Source organism: Prunus avium, chromosome 1 (genome assembly GCF_965620075.1).
Source record: "Prunus avium chromosome 1, drPruAviu1.hap1.1, whole genome shotgun sequence".
NCBI lineage: Eukaryota > Viridiplantae > Streptophyta > Magnoliopsida > Rosales > Rosaceae > Prunus > Prunus avium.
The window spans coordinates 3176338-3190691 of NC_142284.1; the positions used below are offsets into that span (position 1 = coordinate 3176338).

A 14354-nucleotide genomic window follows, 5' to 3' on the forward strand; every position below is an offset into this window, starting at 1 on the left:
TTTCCTTAAAAAAAAAAAAGAAACAATTTCACAACGTACTTCGCACGTTGTAGAACTTAAAGACATCACAACATGCATGTTTGTGTTGCGAAATAAGGACCGCCTATAATATTGCGTTCCAGCTCTAAGTCGATAAGGACCACCTTTGTCCTCTAGGGTTTCCTCTAGGGTCTTACCCAGTATACACTCATTCTTTGTAAAGTGGATATAAACCATTTGTATTGATTCTTTGTAAGTCTATATAAACCATTTGTATTGATTCTTTATCAAGCAAGGCACTTACACATTTTTCGAAAACATTTCATTCTCCGACAGTCTCTCTTTCTCTCTTACATCTCCTCTTACATTACTGAAACTTTTCCATTTCCAGCAATCTTTTTTTTTGGTCGAATTCTAATCTCATAAAAGAAAACCATGAACGTTGATTATGGTCATCGCCCTCAGCAGTGGTCGCATGATCTTTGTAACTGTGGAGAAAATATGAGTACATGTAGGATATAAATTCTCTCTCCGGCCAAAATTCACTTTGTCTATTGTAGTTACCTTACCTGACAAGTTAAATTTATACCAAGTAACATTTTTAAGCACTTCTTTTATAAATATATATATCTACTCAACCCACCCATTTGGTGAAATTGATCTTGTGGTGTAGGTTGCATCACATGGTGTCTCCCATGCATCACCTTCGGCCAAATCGCAGAAATTGTCGACGAAGGAAGAAATTGTAAGTGTCACAAGACCAAAAAGATTTCCCAAATCTATAAACATGGCGAATTTATTATTTTTCCCTTAAAGTGGTTGTATATATAACTGGTCTCTCACATTTAGTTCTCTAGTAATAATCACGTGATCATTTAGTGTGAGAGAACTGTTGCGATGCATAGACTGTTGTATATGGAAAAGTTAACTTCTCCTTGCACCGACTATGCCTGACTTTAATTATTAAGATGATTAGGTCAATCGTGTGTTACTAATGGTTGGATTTTGTAATTTTAGCTTGCCTTTGCCATGGCGTAGTGTACGGGTTGTTGATGACGATTCAGTGCCAGTGGGTCTACTCATGCACGTATAGAAAGAGATTGCGCAAAAAATTTGGTCTGCTGGAGGAGCCTTGCGGTGATTGTTGTGTTCATTACTGCTGTCAACCGTGTGCCCTCTGCCAAGAACATGCTGAGCTCAAATCTAGAGGCTTCGACCCCTCCAAGGGTTTTAAACTAATCCTACACCACACATATATGTCGTCATCGTATAGTTATGACCTTAAATTTATCATTATCCGCATCATTTACATCAATTTTTATTTTGTATTTTTTTTTAATGATGTAGGTTGGATTGGGTCAACAACTACTGCTCCACAGGTGCCTCCTTCCATGACCAAATGATCGCCAATATACTTGGCAGACAATTAATGTCGTGTTTGTCTTCTCCATGTCTTTTTTGTTTTTGTTTGATGGAATAATTTGTTTTGTGTTGTATGAATATATATTGATGTTGATAAAGTGCGTGTATAAGCGAGGATGTTCCAGATCCAACGTATTGTAATGAATGTGCCGTTGTTTGTTTTGTATTCTAAAAAAGTATTATTAGAACATTGTAATTTGTAATTGAATAAAAGCAAGAACTGGCATTCCTGTCAAGTTTTACACCGTCAAAATATGAATGTTGATCATGATCACCATCGCTCGCAGCAGTCCGAATGGCACGGTGGCCTTCCTTATGACGTGCAGAAGATGCTACAACCTGTAAGAAGTATTATCCCTCTGCTCAGCAGCTGAGCTCCATGATGACACAAAGTGTAGCCTTACTTTTCCAATGTCAAGTCCCAGCTGCAGCTACCATAACACAAATTCAGCACTTTTGCCATACTTGAACCTTAGAGAGATAACTTGTTAACATGATCAACTACAAAGAAAATCCTATAGCTTATGGAATTGTTGTTCACATTACAAGGGAAAGATTTGACATTTCACAGATCTTAGGTGTATTTTAACAAGCCTTCAAGAAGGACATCCAATGATCAAAAGTAATACCTTCAATATTGTTTCAAAATCCCAAGCAGTTGGCTTTTAAATTAAGCCTCACACTCATAACTTACGCACCTATGAGCTCTCAAACTGAAGAAAGAAAACAGAGCAAAACAGGGGAGGGAATATTGTGCCCTCAGTGCTTGTGCTTCACCAGCATGGCCTTCAAGTGCCACACAAATCTTTTACTAGTGAACGAAATTAAACATTTGATACCCAGAACCCATTTCACTAAGACATGCGAATCAAACGAGACAATAATAAGAAAGAAGAAAAAAAAGAGAAAGAAATTAAGAAATTACCTTTTCATTGCATTGGTGGGTCGTAGGGTTCTCCAATTACAACAGAAGGTACATGTCGAATTTTACAGAAATCCTCTCCATCTTCCTGAATCCTACTATGGAGTTCTCTAGGCATCCCGAAAATGGTTAATTCCTTGAGATTAGTAAGATATGTCAGCCCATCTGGAAGCGTCGTCAATCCACTGCAAAATCCTATTCGCAATTGCCAGAGACTAGGCATGGCTCCTTCCTCTACCCTCCACTCTGTTATTTCGTCCATACGAAAAACGGAAAGAAATTGTAGGGAAGGAAAGCCTCCTTTGGAGAAAACCAGTATCTTTGTATTCTCTTCAAATACTTCACTTATAAGGAGCAAAGTTGTTAGGTTTGGCAGCTTCTCTAGTATTCCCATTTGGTCGTCCTTGAGACTACAGCTACACAATTCTAACTTGGTGAGGTTTGGATAGTTGTGGAGCTCTTTTGGTAATACTGCTGTTGGCCCATCCAGCTTCAGTTTATATATACGACGACAACTTGATACTATTTGATTACCCTGCTCCTCATAACTTGTATTCCTTACAGAATAATAACCGTTGTATACAAGTAGAGACCGGATATGATTAAGTGTGCTGCCTACAGATTTCAAGATTTCCTCCAGATTTTCCAAGGGAAGTGACAATCTTATCTGCAGTTTTTGGAGATTGTTTAATCCAGCAACATCATTCAAATCACAATACTCACTTGAAAGAAAATCTAAGGTCTGTAAATGGCCAAGAGTAGATAGCTTCAGGTTACCGCTTGCTGTGTAACGTCTGGGTAAATATAAATGCCTTAATTGCTTCATTTTCCATATCACATTTGGGATGAACAATTCTACATATCGAACACGGAAATCAAGAGTTTGCAAGCATATCAAATTACCTAGGGATAATGGAAACCTTTTTATTTTGCTATCTCTCACACTTAGAAACCTCAAGTGGACCATATTTCCAATTTCACTTGGCAACTCTACTTCTACTTCATCAACATCTTCAACCTTCAAAACTCTAAGCACTTTGAAATCCGTCAGTGGAGATAGTAATACTTTTTCACTTCTTGGCCTCCATTCTCCTAAGACAAAGTATAATAGAGATCTGACGTGGCCATTTGTTTCATCTCTTGATGAAACCAACCTATCAGCATTCTCATCCAAGTAGATTGCAAGTCTTCGAATTTTCCCCTGACAAGACCCGCCCCGGATTTCCTCGGAACCCGGGTCGGATCCCGCCTAAATATCCAGCATTCCGCAGATGCCGGGCCCATGTACTAAAACCCGAGACTTTCTACCAAAATTTTGGCAGAGTCTCCCCTGTAAACAGGACATAACCCAAAAATTTCAACCTGTCAAAAACACAGATATTTATTCAACCCAACAGCCAGCGTAAAATATACACAAAGCTTAGTGTTACAAACCATGGCCTCCGGCCTCAAAATACCAAATTCTAACTGGGCAATAACAGAGCATCTAACAGAATTCAACCAACCAGTAAGAATAGAGTTTTACGAGTTAACAGGGTACCGAAGCTCTACAAAAGCTCGGAGCACCAAAGTTCACGGTTCAAGGGCACACGACACAGCTCTGCTGCTCGTACCAGTCACTACTGGCTGTGGGGCGCAAAACAGAAAATTGTGAGTGGACAAAACAAAGTTTAGTTCAATTTAAACCAAAGTAATATAACCCCACTGTTAGAAAACCATGCATGAACTCAATACATTAAAAACCATTATATTCATACATATATAGTTTGCTCAACCCGAGCTAAATCCGAAATTCAGTGAAACTTGCAAATCAACCCACCCAAACCTTTCCTTACAAAACTCAAATCAAACTCTCGAAACCCGTGCCCACCGGCACGACGAGCGGGGAAGTATCCTCGCTCAAAAATAAGAACAATTGCATAATACTAAAATATGAGAGATACACTCTGTATATATATAAGACACACCTAATTGTACCGGGGAAACAATCCAGCAGGGGATTGTTGACTAGCTCACAATTATCAGCCCTCAAGCGGACTATGTGGCTAGGGACAAGCCGTCCAACTGGGGGACTAACTCTCAGCCAGCACGTACGGACGAAGAATCAAGACCCGTACGCCTGTAAACAGTCCTACGCGCGCAGACTACCCAATTAAGGGTCTACAGCGACACCCCGTTAAGGTATGCCCCGGGTTCCGATATTTCCAAGTATCACATTTCCATAATCCATTCACAAATCCAGGGGGAGGTACACGGGGTAGTGCTTATAGCACTTCAAACTGACAATCTATACCACATCTTTCCACAACTCATAAAACAACCCCGTACTTCCCACACATAGCCCTCAAAGATAGATAACAATTCACATATATCAATTTATATATACTCAAGATACTTAGAATATCAAAACCCAGAAAATATACCAAATACTTACGAACATATTAGTTTCACTTTAAAGCACAAATTAACTGTCAGTAAATCCTTAAATTCTTATACATGCAATTTCCAAGATAAATCCATGCTATTTATTTGAAAACAAAGTCCACTCACAAGTAGTCCCAAGCTGCGTGACCCCGAGAGGGTCCTGACTGCTCCGAAGGCGGAGTCGGATTACCTATTTCAGAATAGAAATACGATATAAAAATCCAACTCTTCAAAATAAGACTTTAAAATAAAATCCTAATTTTCTCGGGTTTCTAGTACGCACGAGGAACGAGACACTCCTAGGGTCCACCTAAGAGTTTCAAACGCTGAAAAAGTCTCGGAAGACACTCGGTCAACCGGACGGTCAAAACTCACGATCTAACGGTTATCGTAAATCTTAAACTTTAAATCATTGAACCGGAACATCCGGGGTTCCGATTCACAATCCGTGAATTCCTATGCGATCCTAGGAATACCTGGAACAACATACGTGAAATTGGGTTTGATCCAACGGTCCAAACACATCACACCCGAAAATCACATAATATGTCAAATTGGTTCGAGGCCCAAACGATATCCAAATTGAGATCCGTAAACTCCTACGCGCTCGTGACAACACAAGGATCATTCTAGGATAAAATGTGGCCTCTGCCGGACTGCCCACGCGCCGCCCCACGCGCTGCCGCACGCGGGTGGCTTGATCACAAATCCGGTGACCGGAAAAACTTAGTATTTTGGCTCCAAACTCCTAACCTAGGTAATACACCTAATTTGGAACCACTTTTCTTCTTGGGTGAAGACCAGAAAATGGCCGGAAGTGGCCGGAAATTTCGACTGAAAATCGGCTGTAGCTAAACTTCGAAATTTAACTTGTAAACTCTCAAAATTTCTGGAAACCTAACCAACAGGCAGCTAGAGCACGAAAAATAGATGAAATTTCATACCTCACTCGTCCAATTTGGTTGAGAAACGAAGGAGAACGAAGGTGTTGAAGTTCCACGATTTTCCGGCCTGTTTTCTGCGATTTCCGGCGGCTGTCGACGACTCCAGGTGCGGTGCTGGCCGGGGAAGAGAGAGGAGGAGGTGGCGGTTCGATCGAGTCCGGTCTTGTGGCCGGTGGTGCAGCGTGGCGGCGACGGTGGCTGCTGGAAGTGGCGGCTGGAGGTTTTTGTCGAAGGGGAGGGGGCTGCTCGCGGGAGAGAGAGAGAGAGAGAAATGAGAAATAATTAGAAAAATCTGATTTTTATTCCAAATTAATTTCTGAAAATTATCAATTAAATCCTCAATGATTTTTCGATCGTAACTTCTTCGTTTCAAGTCCGAATCGAGCCTACCGCGTGTCTACGAACTCGGCTCAGTACAACCTTTCTAAAAACACCACCCAATGCTCCAAACTCTCTCCGGATAAAAATGACCCTTTTTGCCCCCACTTCGAAGGCAAAATTGGAAATTCCAAATTTTAATTAAATTAAAACCAAACTTAATAATATTTTGGGTCGGGATGTTACATCCCCACTGGTGTTCCCTTGGCTACCATAGAAGAAGTAACAGGATTAGTTGCCTCATTTTCCTGCGTAGAATAGCCAATCCGGAGAAAGCTTTCCTCTTCTGCCTTTAACAAACACAAGTCTCTTATAAGGTCATGGATTTGACACGTTTTAATTGTCCCAGTTGAACCGCTTCTTCCCACTTGAACCACACACCTTTCCACCAACTCAGTTAAGCAATTGTGCGCTATATTCTCCATTGTTTCCCCTAGACTATGTCTTTGTTGTCTCAATGAGATAAGACCTTCTGCCATCCATAACTTAGTCAATGTGCTCACTGAAATCTCACGGTCTTCAGGATAATGGCCTAAATATAAAAAGCATGGTTTTAAGTGGTACGGTAGGTCATCATAGCTCAATGCCAACACCCATGATGCACCTTCATATTCTTGTTCATGACCTCTGCCTCTCCTTATGTTTGCATATACATTCTCGTTTACCATCTCCCATTGTTTAATAGTGTTTTTTGTGGAAAGAACTCCGGCAAGCACAATGATGGCAAGTGGCAATCCTGCACAATGTCGAAGCAACTTCCTACCTAATTCTCTCATCTTAGAGTAAATTCCCGAATCTGAAAATAAGCACAGGAAAAACAGCAACTTGTAGTATGAGTAACCGTACTATAACAATTTATCATAAGGTATCCCTTGCTTAACGATTTAAGAACTACAATTAGAAAATGTAGAAAGTTTATCACTAGTGTCCTTTGTAATATTATAAGTTCGGATTCTATAAAAAGCATAATGCATAATGGACAAATGACAAAAATTAAATTTTGACAAACACGAAAAATATGTATGGGATATTTTTTCATTGGAACATACAAATTACAATATAATGATTTGATTCAGTTTGGTTTTGACAAAAATCACGGAGGAAATCGAACCAAATTGAATCAATTTAAGATGGTTTGGTTCGGCCGGTTTGGGCATAAGTCCAATTCTATTTACTTTTTGCATTTTTTCAACATTGTTAGCCTAATTAGAACAACAACACTGACTAGCCTTTTTTCGCTTTCCATTTTCTAGCATATCAAACCATCTTGAAACTCCCTTTAAAAAAAAATAAAACCATCCTAAAACTCAACATATAATTAAACTTCAAAGTTCAATAACTAAAATAGCAAAATATTCAAATATCAATAAATTCAAAGTTCCACGTCAAACTTCAAATTCAACATCAATATCTAGTTATTATCCAATGAGATGACTACACGTTCATAATAAAATATAAATAAATAAATATACAAGTGGATGGTTTGGTTTAGTTTAGGCCGGATTGCAAATGCTATAGACCAAACCAAACTATTTACGGTCCGATTCGATTTTAAAACCGTTTGACTTTTTCTTATCCAAAATCAAACCAAACTAGTAATTATGGTTTGAATCGGCCGATTTAGTTGGTTCGACCAAATTGATTCCCACCCACTTTGCTAAGTGCTCGACGATATTTGAAAACTGTAAACTCCTAACAATTCTGAGAAAAATAAATAAATAAATAAATATATATATATAAACCTTTCTATCATCAGATATAGGGCCTTCCAAATTTTGGAATCTCTTGGCCTCTATATAAATAAGAATAGAAAAAATATATATATATTAAGGGTGAGAAAAATACCGATATCAGGCCTTCCAAATATTGCTATCTTCTCTAATAGTGCCAAACTCTCATTCTCATTTAGTGGCTGGAGTTTGTGGAGGAAACAATTTCTGTTTGGGGGCAAAGCGACTGCTTCATAGCGTGTTGTAAGTAATATTGTGCTCTCTGTTTTCTCATTTGGAAATGCAACATTCAAAAAGTTCCATGTCTCGATACTCCAAATGTCATCAAGTATAACCAAACATCTCATTTCTTGCATGACACAAAAAAGCTTCTTTGCTATTTCATCATATGTCATTTCCTTAATATCTTGTCTTTGTTCCTTCGTAGCAGAAATGAGTTTAATGAAAATTCCTTCCCAAACATTTCTTATTTCACACCGTTGAGATACACACACCCAAGCAAAACTATGAAAATGTTGCCTAACAATTTTATGATGATAAACCTGTCTTGCAAGGGTGGTCTTCCCTAAACCACCCATCCCCCAAATAGATACCACTCGATGACGATTTTCATCTTTTACTAAATGCTTAACCAATTCTTCAACGTTGTACTCTAATCCAACAACATCACGTTCAATAACATGAGAATAAGTTCGCCTCAGTAGTCGTTGCCTCTCATGCAATTGCAAGAAAGATTCACCTCCAATCTCTGTTGGTACCCTTGCAATATTATAACTTTGCAAACTTAACCTCAAATTAGAAATTTTGGCAGTAATGTTCTCAATTTCTAACCCAATCTTTCGAACATCAACCCCTTCCCTGAAGATGCAGGCAAATCTTCTGAGAATATTCTTGATGCCCCTTTTCTTCTTGGAAGCCACTTTCAAGCCATAAGTTTCAATAACATCTTCCAAATCATAAGCAGCATCTCTAGTTTTGGCAACCCAAACTTGTACTGTTGCATCTTGTCCTTGTCTTGCATCTGCATCTTTGAGGAAGCCCTGCATCAATTGTAGCTCAGTTTGTGCAACCTCAACTTGATGGCTCACTCCAGACAAGAACTTGGCTTCTTGGGTGGCGAAGTCCCCGACCCTTTCGAGCACAAACGAAACAACTGCCTCAGCCATGCTATGCTCTCCTTCTTAACCTCTAGATTCAATTTTCAGATTGGTCAGTGAAATCTTCTCTGCACTCTTTCGTCTATGTATGAATTCCAGCCAATCAATTCAATTTCAAGTTTCAACCCAACAATATAACTCAGCTTTGTCGTTTCCTAACAACCTCAAGTATTGTACGTTTAACGACTAAGTCAGTCGTCTCCAATAATTTCCCCGAAGAATGCAACTTATCATCCAATTAATGCAAGCTTAACTTCTTTGTTAAATATTGGACCCAAAAAAAACATCTTCTTTGTTAAATAATTCTTTCATCCTAACACAGCTGTGACATGCCCTGTCGCTTATTATATGTAGAATGAATACTTAGATTTAACCTATCGCTTATTCTTTGAAAAAAAAAAGTGTAACGGGTACAAAATAGTAATAAGAACCCAGATATAAAACTAGTCTATGTTTAGAATATAAAAAATGTCTTTTTCCATCTTCTACAATATTCAAACGGAAAGTTTTTAGTCTATATTGGTGTTCCCTCTTTCCCACCTGCCTGCTATTTATTGCTTCTAGTCTCCAAAAATCTCTTTCTTTGCATATAGTTGAATATTCAATTGTAGTAGCCCAACAACTATTCAGATACATTGGGAAGAAACCCCAGGCAGGGGAGAAGGGAGGGCCACAACCACTATGGTAATTCCGCATTGGCATAGCCAACATTTTATTGCCGTCATGAGCGGAACTAATCCCAGGGATATCCTGGGCTGTAGCCCAGGGAGATTTTGGGAATAAAAAAATCAAACACACACACACACACACATATATATGCAGGGAGCTTCAGTTGAGGAATCCCTCAAATAAGAGGATACCCTTGTAGGGCCCACTTCGTATTGTATTTCACTAATCCAAACCGTCTATTTTGTAGATACTAATTCAAAGATCATCTCTACAAAAAATCACTTGAATCCGATATCATTTGACCACTCAATTGAAGTATTGAAATTTTAGTACTTTCTTGAAGCACCGTGTTCATTAATTTTGTAGGACACAATTGGATATCAAAACGGTTTGGATCGTTGAAAAAAAAATCGTAAGGGACCCTAAAAGGTGTCCCTCAACAGAAGGGGACTGATATATATATATATACTCAGGCTTCATGTGTCTTCTTCCCTTTGTTTCTTTTCTCTCTCCATGTAGGACAATTCTTCTTCCAATTATGTTTTGACCTATACTCAAAGCAACCTTCTTTCGCCTTGGATTTTGATCTTCCTCGATCGACCTCTCTCTCTAGACTTTGCTACAACACCTTCACCTTGAGAGACACCTTCGAGACGTTGAACCATTATGTCATGCGTCAGGATGTCTTGCATGACCTCTTCATACTTCAAGGTTCCCTTCACGAGCATAAGCGTCGTGCGAAAGTGTTTATAAGACGGTGGTAGGGATGTCAAGAACATTACAACCTTGTCTTCCGACTTATAAACCTCATTCATCTTCTGCAAGTCAGCAATACACATATTAAAAGTACTCACATGCTCCGTCATGCTTGCGCCCTCCTCCATCTTTAGAGAGTGAAGCTCCTCCTTCAAGAAGAGTTTGTTGGACAACAATTTTGCTGCAAACATTTTTTCGAGTTTCTCCAATTTTTGCTTCGCGGTGTCTTCCATCGCATTACACAACACATCGTCAATGGATCCTCTAGCAAGCTCATCTAGGTCCTCCCAATTCACATTTGTCATGGTTGCCGGCTTCTTTTCCTTGCCTGCCAAGACCTTGCTGAGACCTTACTGCTTAAGGACATGCTTCATCCTTCTTTGCCAAAGCGTGAAGTTCTCCATGTCGGTGAACGACTTCAACTCCACCTTCATACTCGACGCATATGGTGATTTCGTCTAGGAGCTTTCTCCTCCCTCCTTATCGCTTGCCATCGTCAACACACCGACGCTCTTAAAGTTATAAGAGCACTTGGGCATAACCTATACCCGCCGCAACTGCGGCTCTAATACCACTTGTTGTGCGAAAACACTCCAAGATCTTGTAGTTGATGGACTACACAACTATCACATGTTAACAAAACCTATGGCTAATGTGCCTATTTATATATCATAGGGCTTTAGTACAATTATACAAGGAACATGAAACTTAAAGGACCCCAAAACTAGGAAGAAATCCATCTTAATTCGCTAGGGATCCTCACTGGATTCGTGCCTCCTGCTCGAGGGCTTGGGTCAGAGCATGAATTCTTGCTCTGCCTCTCGAGCACCAGTGCCTGAGCAAAAAACCACCATTTTGCCGCTCGAGGTCCTACAGATTCCACTCGAGCACTAGAACCCAATCAACTCTTCTGCAGCTCTTTGACTGATCGTTTCCTCTGTTCCTTTCGCATCTTGAAGGTGAACCAACATCAACAACTCAAATATTTTCTTTCAATGTATTTCCATATGAAATTCCTTTCTCGTCCAGCCTTGTGCTTTTAGTGGCCATGTGTTAAACTTAAAATGAGGCCCTCACAATAATCTTTCAATAAAATATGCGTAGTCTAGTCCATATGAAATTCCTTTCCCGTATGGCCTTGAGATTTTAGCGGTCATGTGTGAAACTTAGGGTTCATGATCAATCCATTGAGGCAGGTGAGTTACAACAAGGGATCTTGACCTTCCGTAAAGAGGGAGAACGCTCTGACAATATGATTCGTGTGTGTTCGCACCACTTTGCAAAATCCAAGGGAGGTGTCGTATAGTAGTGTAGCTCGGAAGTCCGAGTGTCGTATCCACAGAGAGCAGTGTAAAGAAAATAACAGAGATGAAAAAGAACAAGTGTGATTGAGAGGTTGATTTATGCAAGATTTGATTTAGAGAAAATTCAATTGATTAAAACACTAAGGCATTGGGTTTCCACTTTTAACATAAGCATGCAACTCTTAATAATTTGATCCACAAAATATTTTCCTTTGTAGTTGTTCAAAATAATTAAAGCCCTTTTTAATTTCCTTTAGAAGTATTCTAAGCATAACTTGTACCATTGGCAACAAACTATCAAAAAATAATCTTCATCAAAATTCTATTAATCTTTAGTAATTCTCTTCTCTTTTAAAAGCATGAAAGTTTTTACTACACAATGGGAAAAACATGATTGAACCCATGAAATAGATTATCAAACATTCATCAATTAATTAAAAAGAAAACTACAAATTCCATTTGAACAAAAACTACAAATTCACATTAAAGCTTAAGTTTGGATCAAACTAATAAAAATTACTCACTTATATTAAAAGCTTTCCCCCTAGCCTTAGCTAGGGAGTTAGTTCCCCATAAAATAAAACTAAAACAGAAATTTAGAACTAGAAGAATTGGAGGAAGGAGAGAGAGCTCAAGAGAAGATTGTGAGCTTGGTGTGGTTTGAAGGCTTGTAGAGCTTCCTATTTATAGCCTTAAATCTCAACAACTAGGGAAATATTAAAATCTAAAATTCTCATCTCATTCAATGCACAACCGTAACCCTCATCTTAATATTTCTTCTTTTCTTCAATTGTTGCTCCACTTCTACTTGCTTTTGTTATTCAATCCTTTCTTTTGGTTAAGTGATGCACCTCTTATCATCATCCTTCATTTCATTTGCTTAACTCACAATTTTAATAGTTCATGATTCCACATCTTCAAGCCACCATCTTGTTTGTTGCTTCATCCACTCCATGCATGAATTGAATATGTCTTCCACTTGCCATCAAACCAATTGCCAATTTGCTTCCTTTATTTATTTCATAGTGTTGATGACTCCATTCTCCAAATTCTTCATCTTTTTGTTTCATTGGTTGTTGCATCCATTTGCCTACTAGCATCCAATCACTACAAGAAAAAAGGTCTTTCACGACGAAATCTTTTGCGACCAATCCAAATTTGGTCGCCAAACAGGGTTATGGGAGACGAAGTTTTTTAATTCGTCGCCAATAATTTCGTCAGATTTATGAACTAATTGACCATAAAATATGTCCGAATGGCGACCAAAATATTTGGTCGCTAGGGGAGGAATTGGCGACCAATATTAAGATTGGTCGCCTTTAAGCCTGAAAATTATTGGCAACCACAGTATTTCGTCTTTAAGATTGCTTGCGTCGTCTCTAAATTTGAGATGCCGCGAAAATATTTTGTGAGATGCCGCCCAAATATTTTGTGAAACTTGGCGACCAATTGTTTTGGTCGCAGTTCCTGTAAAAAAGAATATAAAGTATTAAAACTGTGTCGTTTCCCTTATTTGGGGGCTGCCGACCAAATAGCTTGGTGGCTGATTCTAGGAGACTATAAATTAAAAACATTTCCCTAACCGGTTACTTCCCCCAATTTACTTCTCTCGTATCCACTCTCTCCATCTTCCACACCATCGATGCCTTCAACTCCGTCCTCCACGGACGCTCGCAATGAAATCTTCCAACGATGCTGGCCAATCACTTATATACCCACTATCTCTTCGTCCCTCTTCAGATTTCTCATGGCCTTTATTTCTCACTCTCTTTCCCAAAATCATCCTTCATTAATGCCAACCACTTGCTGCTACGGCAACATATACTAGAGATTCTCTGCAATGTGCTCAGCCACATACCAACTCTGATTCAAAGGTGCTTTTATTATTTATTATTTATTTAGCTAATTTTCTGTAATTATTTTATTTTCATTTTGTAAAAATAAAATTTAGTTGGTTTTTGTCTTAGTAACGAATGAAACTATATAAGGATGAAACTCAAAGAAAAAAGAATTCTAAGCAAAGGATGATTCATGCAATTTGGCCAAAAATTAGAAACCTAATTATTTTTCTATTTGAGTCATGACAAATGTCTGTTTGTTCTCTTTTCTGCTAGGCTCTAAGTAAAGGAGTTCCAATTTGATTGCCCAATCCACTTCTGTAGGCTGTAAATTTGACTACAAATCTTTTAAAGAAAAATACTTAAAAAAGAATAATTGAAAATATTTATTTTATGTAACGAAATTCTCAAGTGTTTTTTTTTTTAAAATAACGAAATTCTTTGAAGAAACTAGAGCATATTACAGTAATTTAAGAGGGCATGTGGATGAAAGATTCTCACTTTAAAACGGAAAGAAACAAAAGTTATATATATATATATATATATATATATATATATATATATATATATATATATATTTTCAAGAAGAAACATAATATTTAAGGTTTGTTTGGGAAACGTTTTACGGTTTCTTTTTGAATAAGCACACGGACGTGTTTTATAATTCCTTATATAGTCCTTCAAATATAAGCAAATAATATAGGAACCAAGAGCAAAACATAGTCCAATTCAATTCTAAGTTAAGCACATACATCCGGATGGGCACCACCGTGTAGTGGTTGGGGCTTTGCATCTTCCCAGTAGCATTCCTAGGCTTGACCCCCCACATAT

The 14354-nt window shown here is 38.5% G+C and overlaps 2 protein-coding genes across 2 annotated transcripts; one reads left to right on the forward strand and one right to left on the reverse strand.

Annotated features, from left to right (window-relative positions):
- The first annotated feature begins 160 nt into the window (after nucleotides 1-160).
- Nucleotides 161-1532, forward strand: LOC110744434 (cell number regulator 10-like). The gene is made up of 4 exons (XM_021944405.2): nucleotides 161-490; nucleotides 653-724; nucleotides 997-1206; nucleotides 1327-1532. Exons 1-4 carry the CDS (start codon nucleotides 415-417, stop codon nucleotides 1380-1382), a joined length of 414 nt encoding a protein of 137 aa, XP_021800097.2. The 5' UTR covers nucleotides 161-414; the 3' UTR covers nucleotides 1383-1532.
- A 48-nt stretch (nucleotides 1533-1580) lies between these two features.
- Nucleotides 1581-9021, reverse strand: LOC110744436 (putative disease resistance protein At1g50180). Its single transcript, XM_088246784.1, has 5 exons — nucleotides 7915-9021; nucleotides 6264-6865; nucleotides 6109-6111; nucleotides 2327-3524; nucleotides 1581-1826 (listed from the first exon to the last, which is right to left on the reverse strand). Exons 1-4 carry the CDS (start codon nucleotides 8963-8965, stop codon nucleotides 2331-2333), a joined length of 2850 nt encoding a protein of 949 aa, XP_088102910.1. The 5' UTR covers nucleotides 8966-9021; the 3' UTR covers nucleotides 1581-1826; nucleotides 2327-2330.
- Between the last annotated feature and the right edge of the window lie 5333 nt (nucleotides 9022-14354).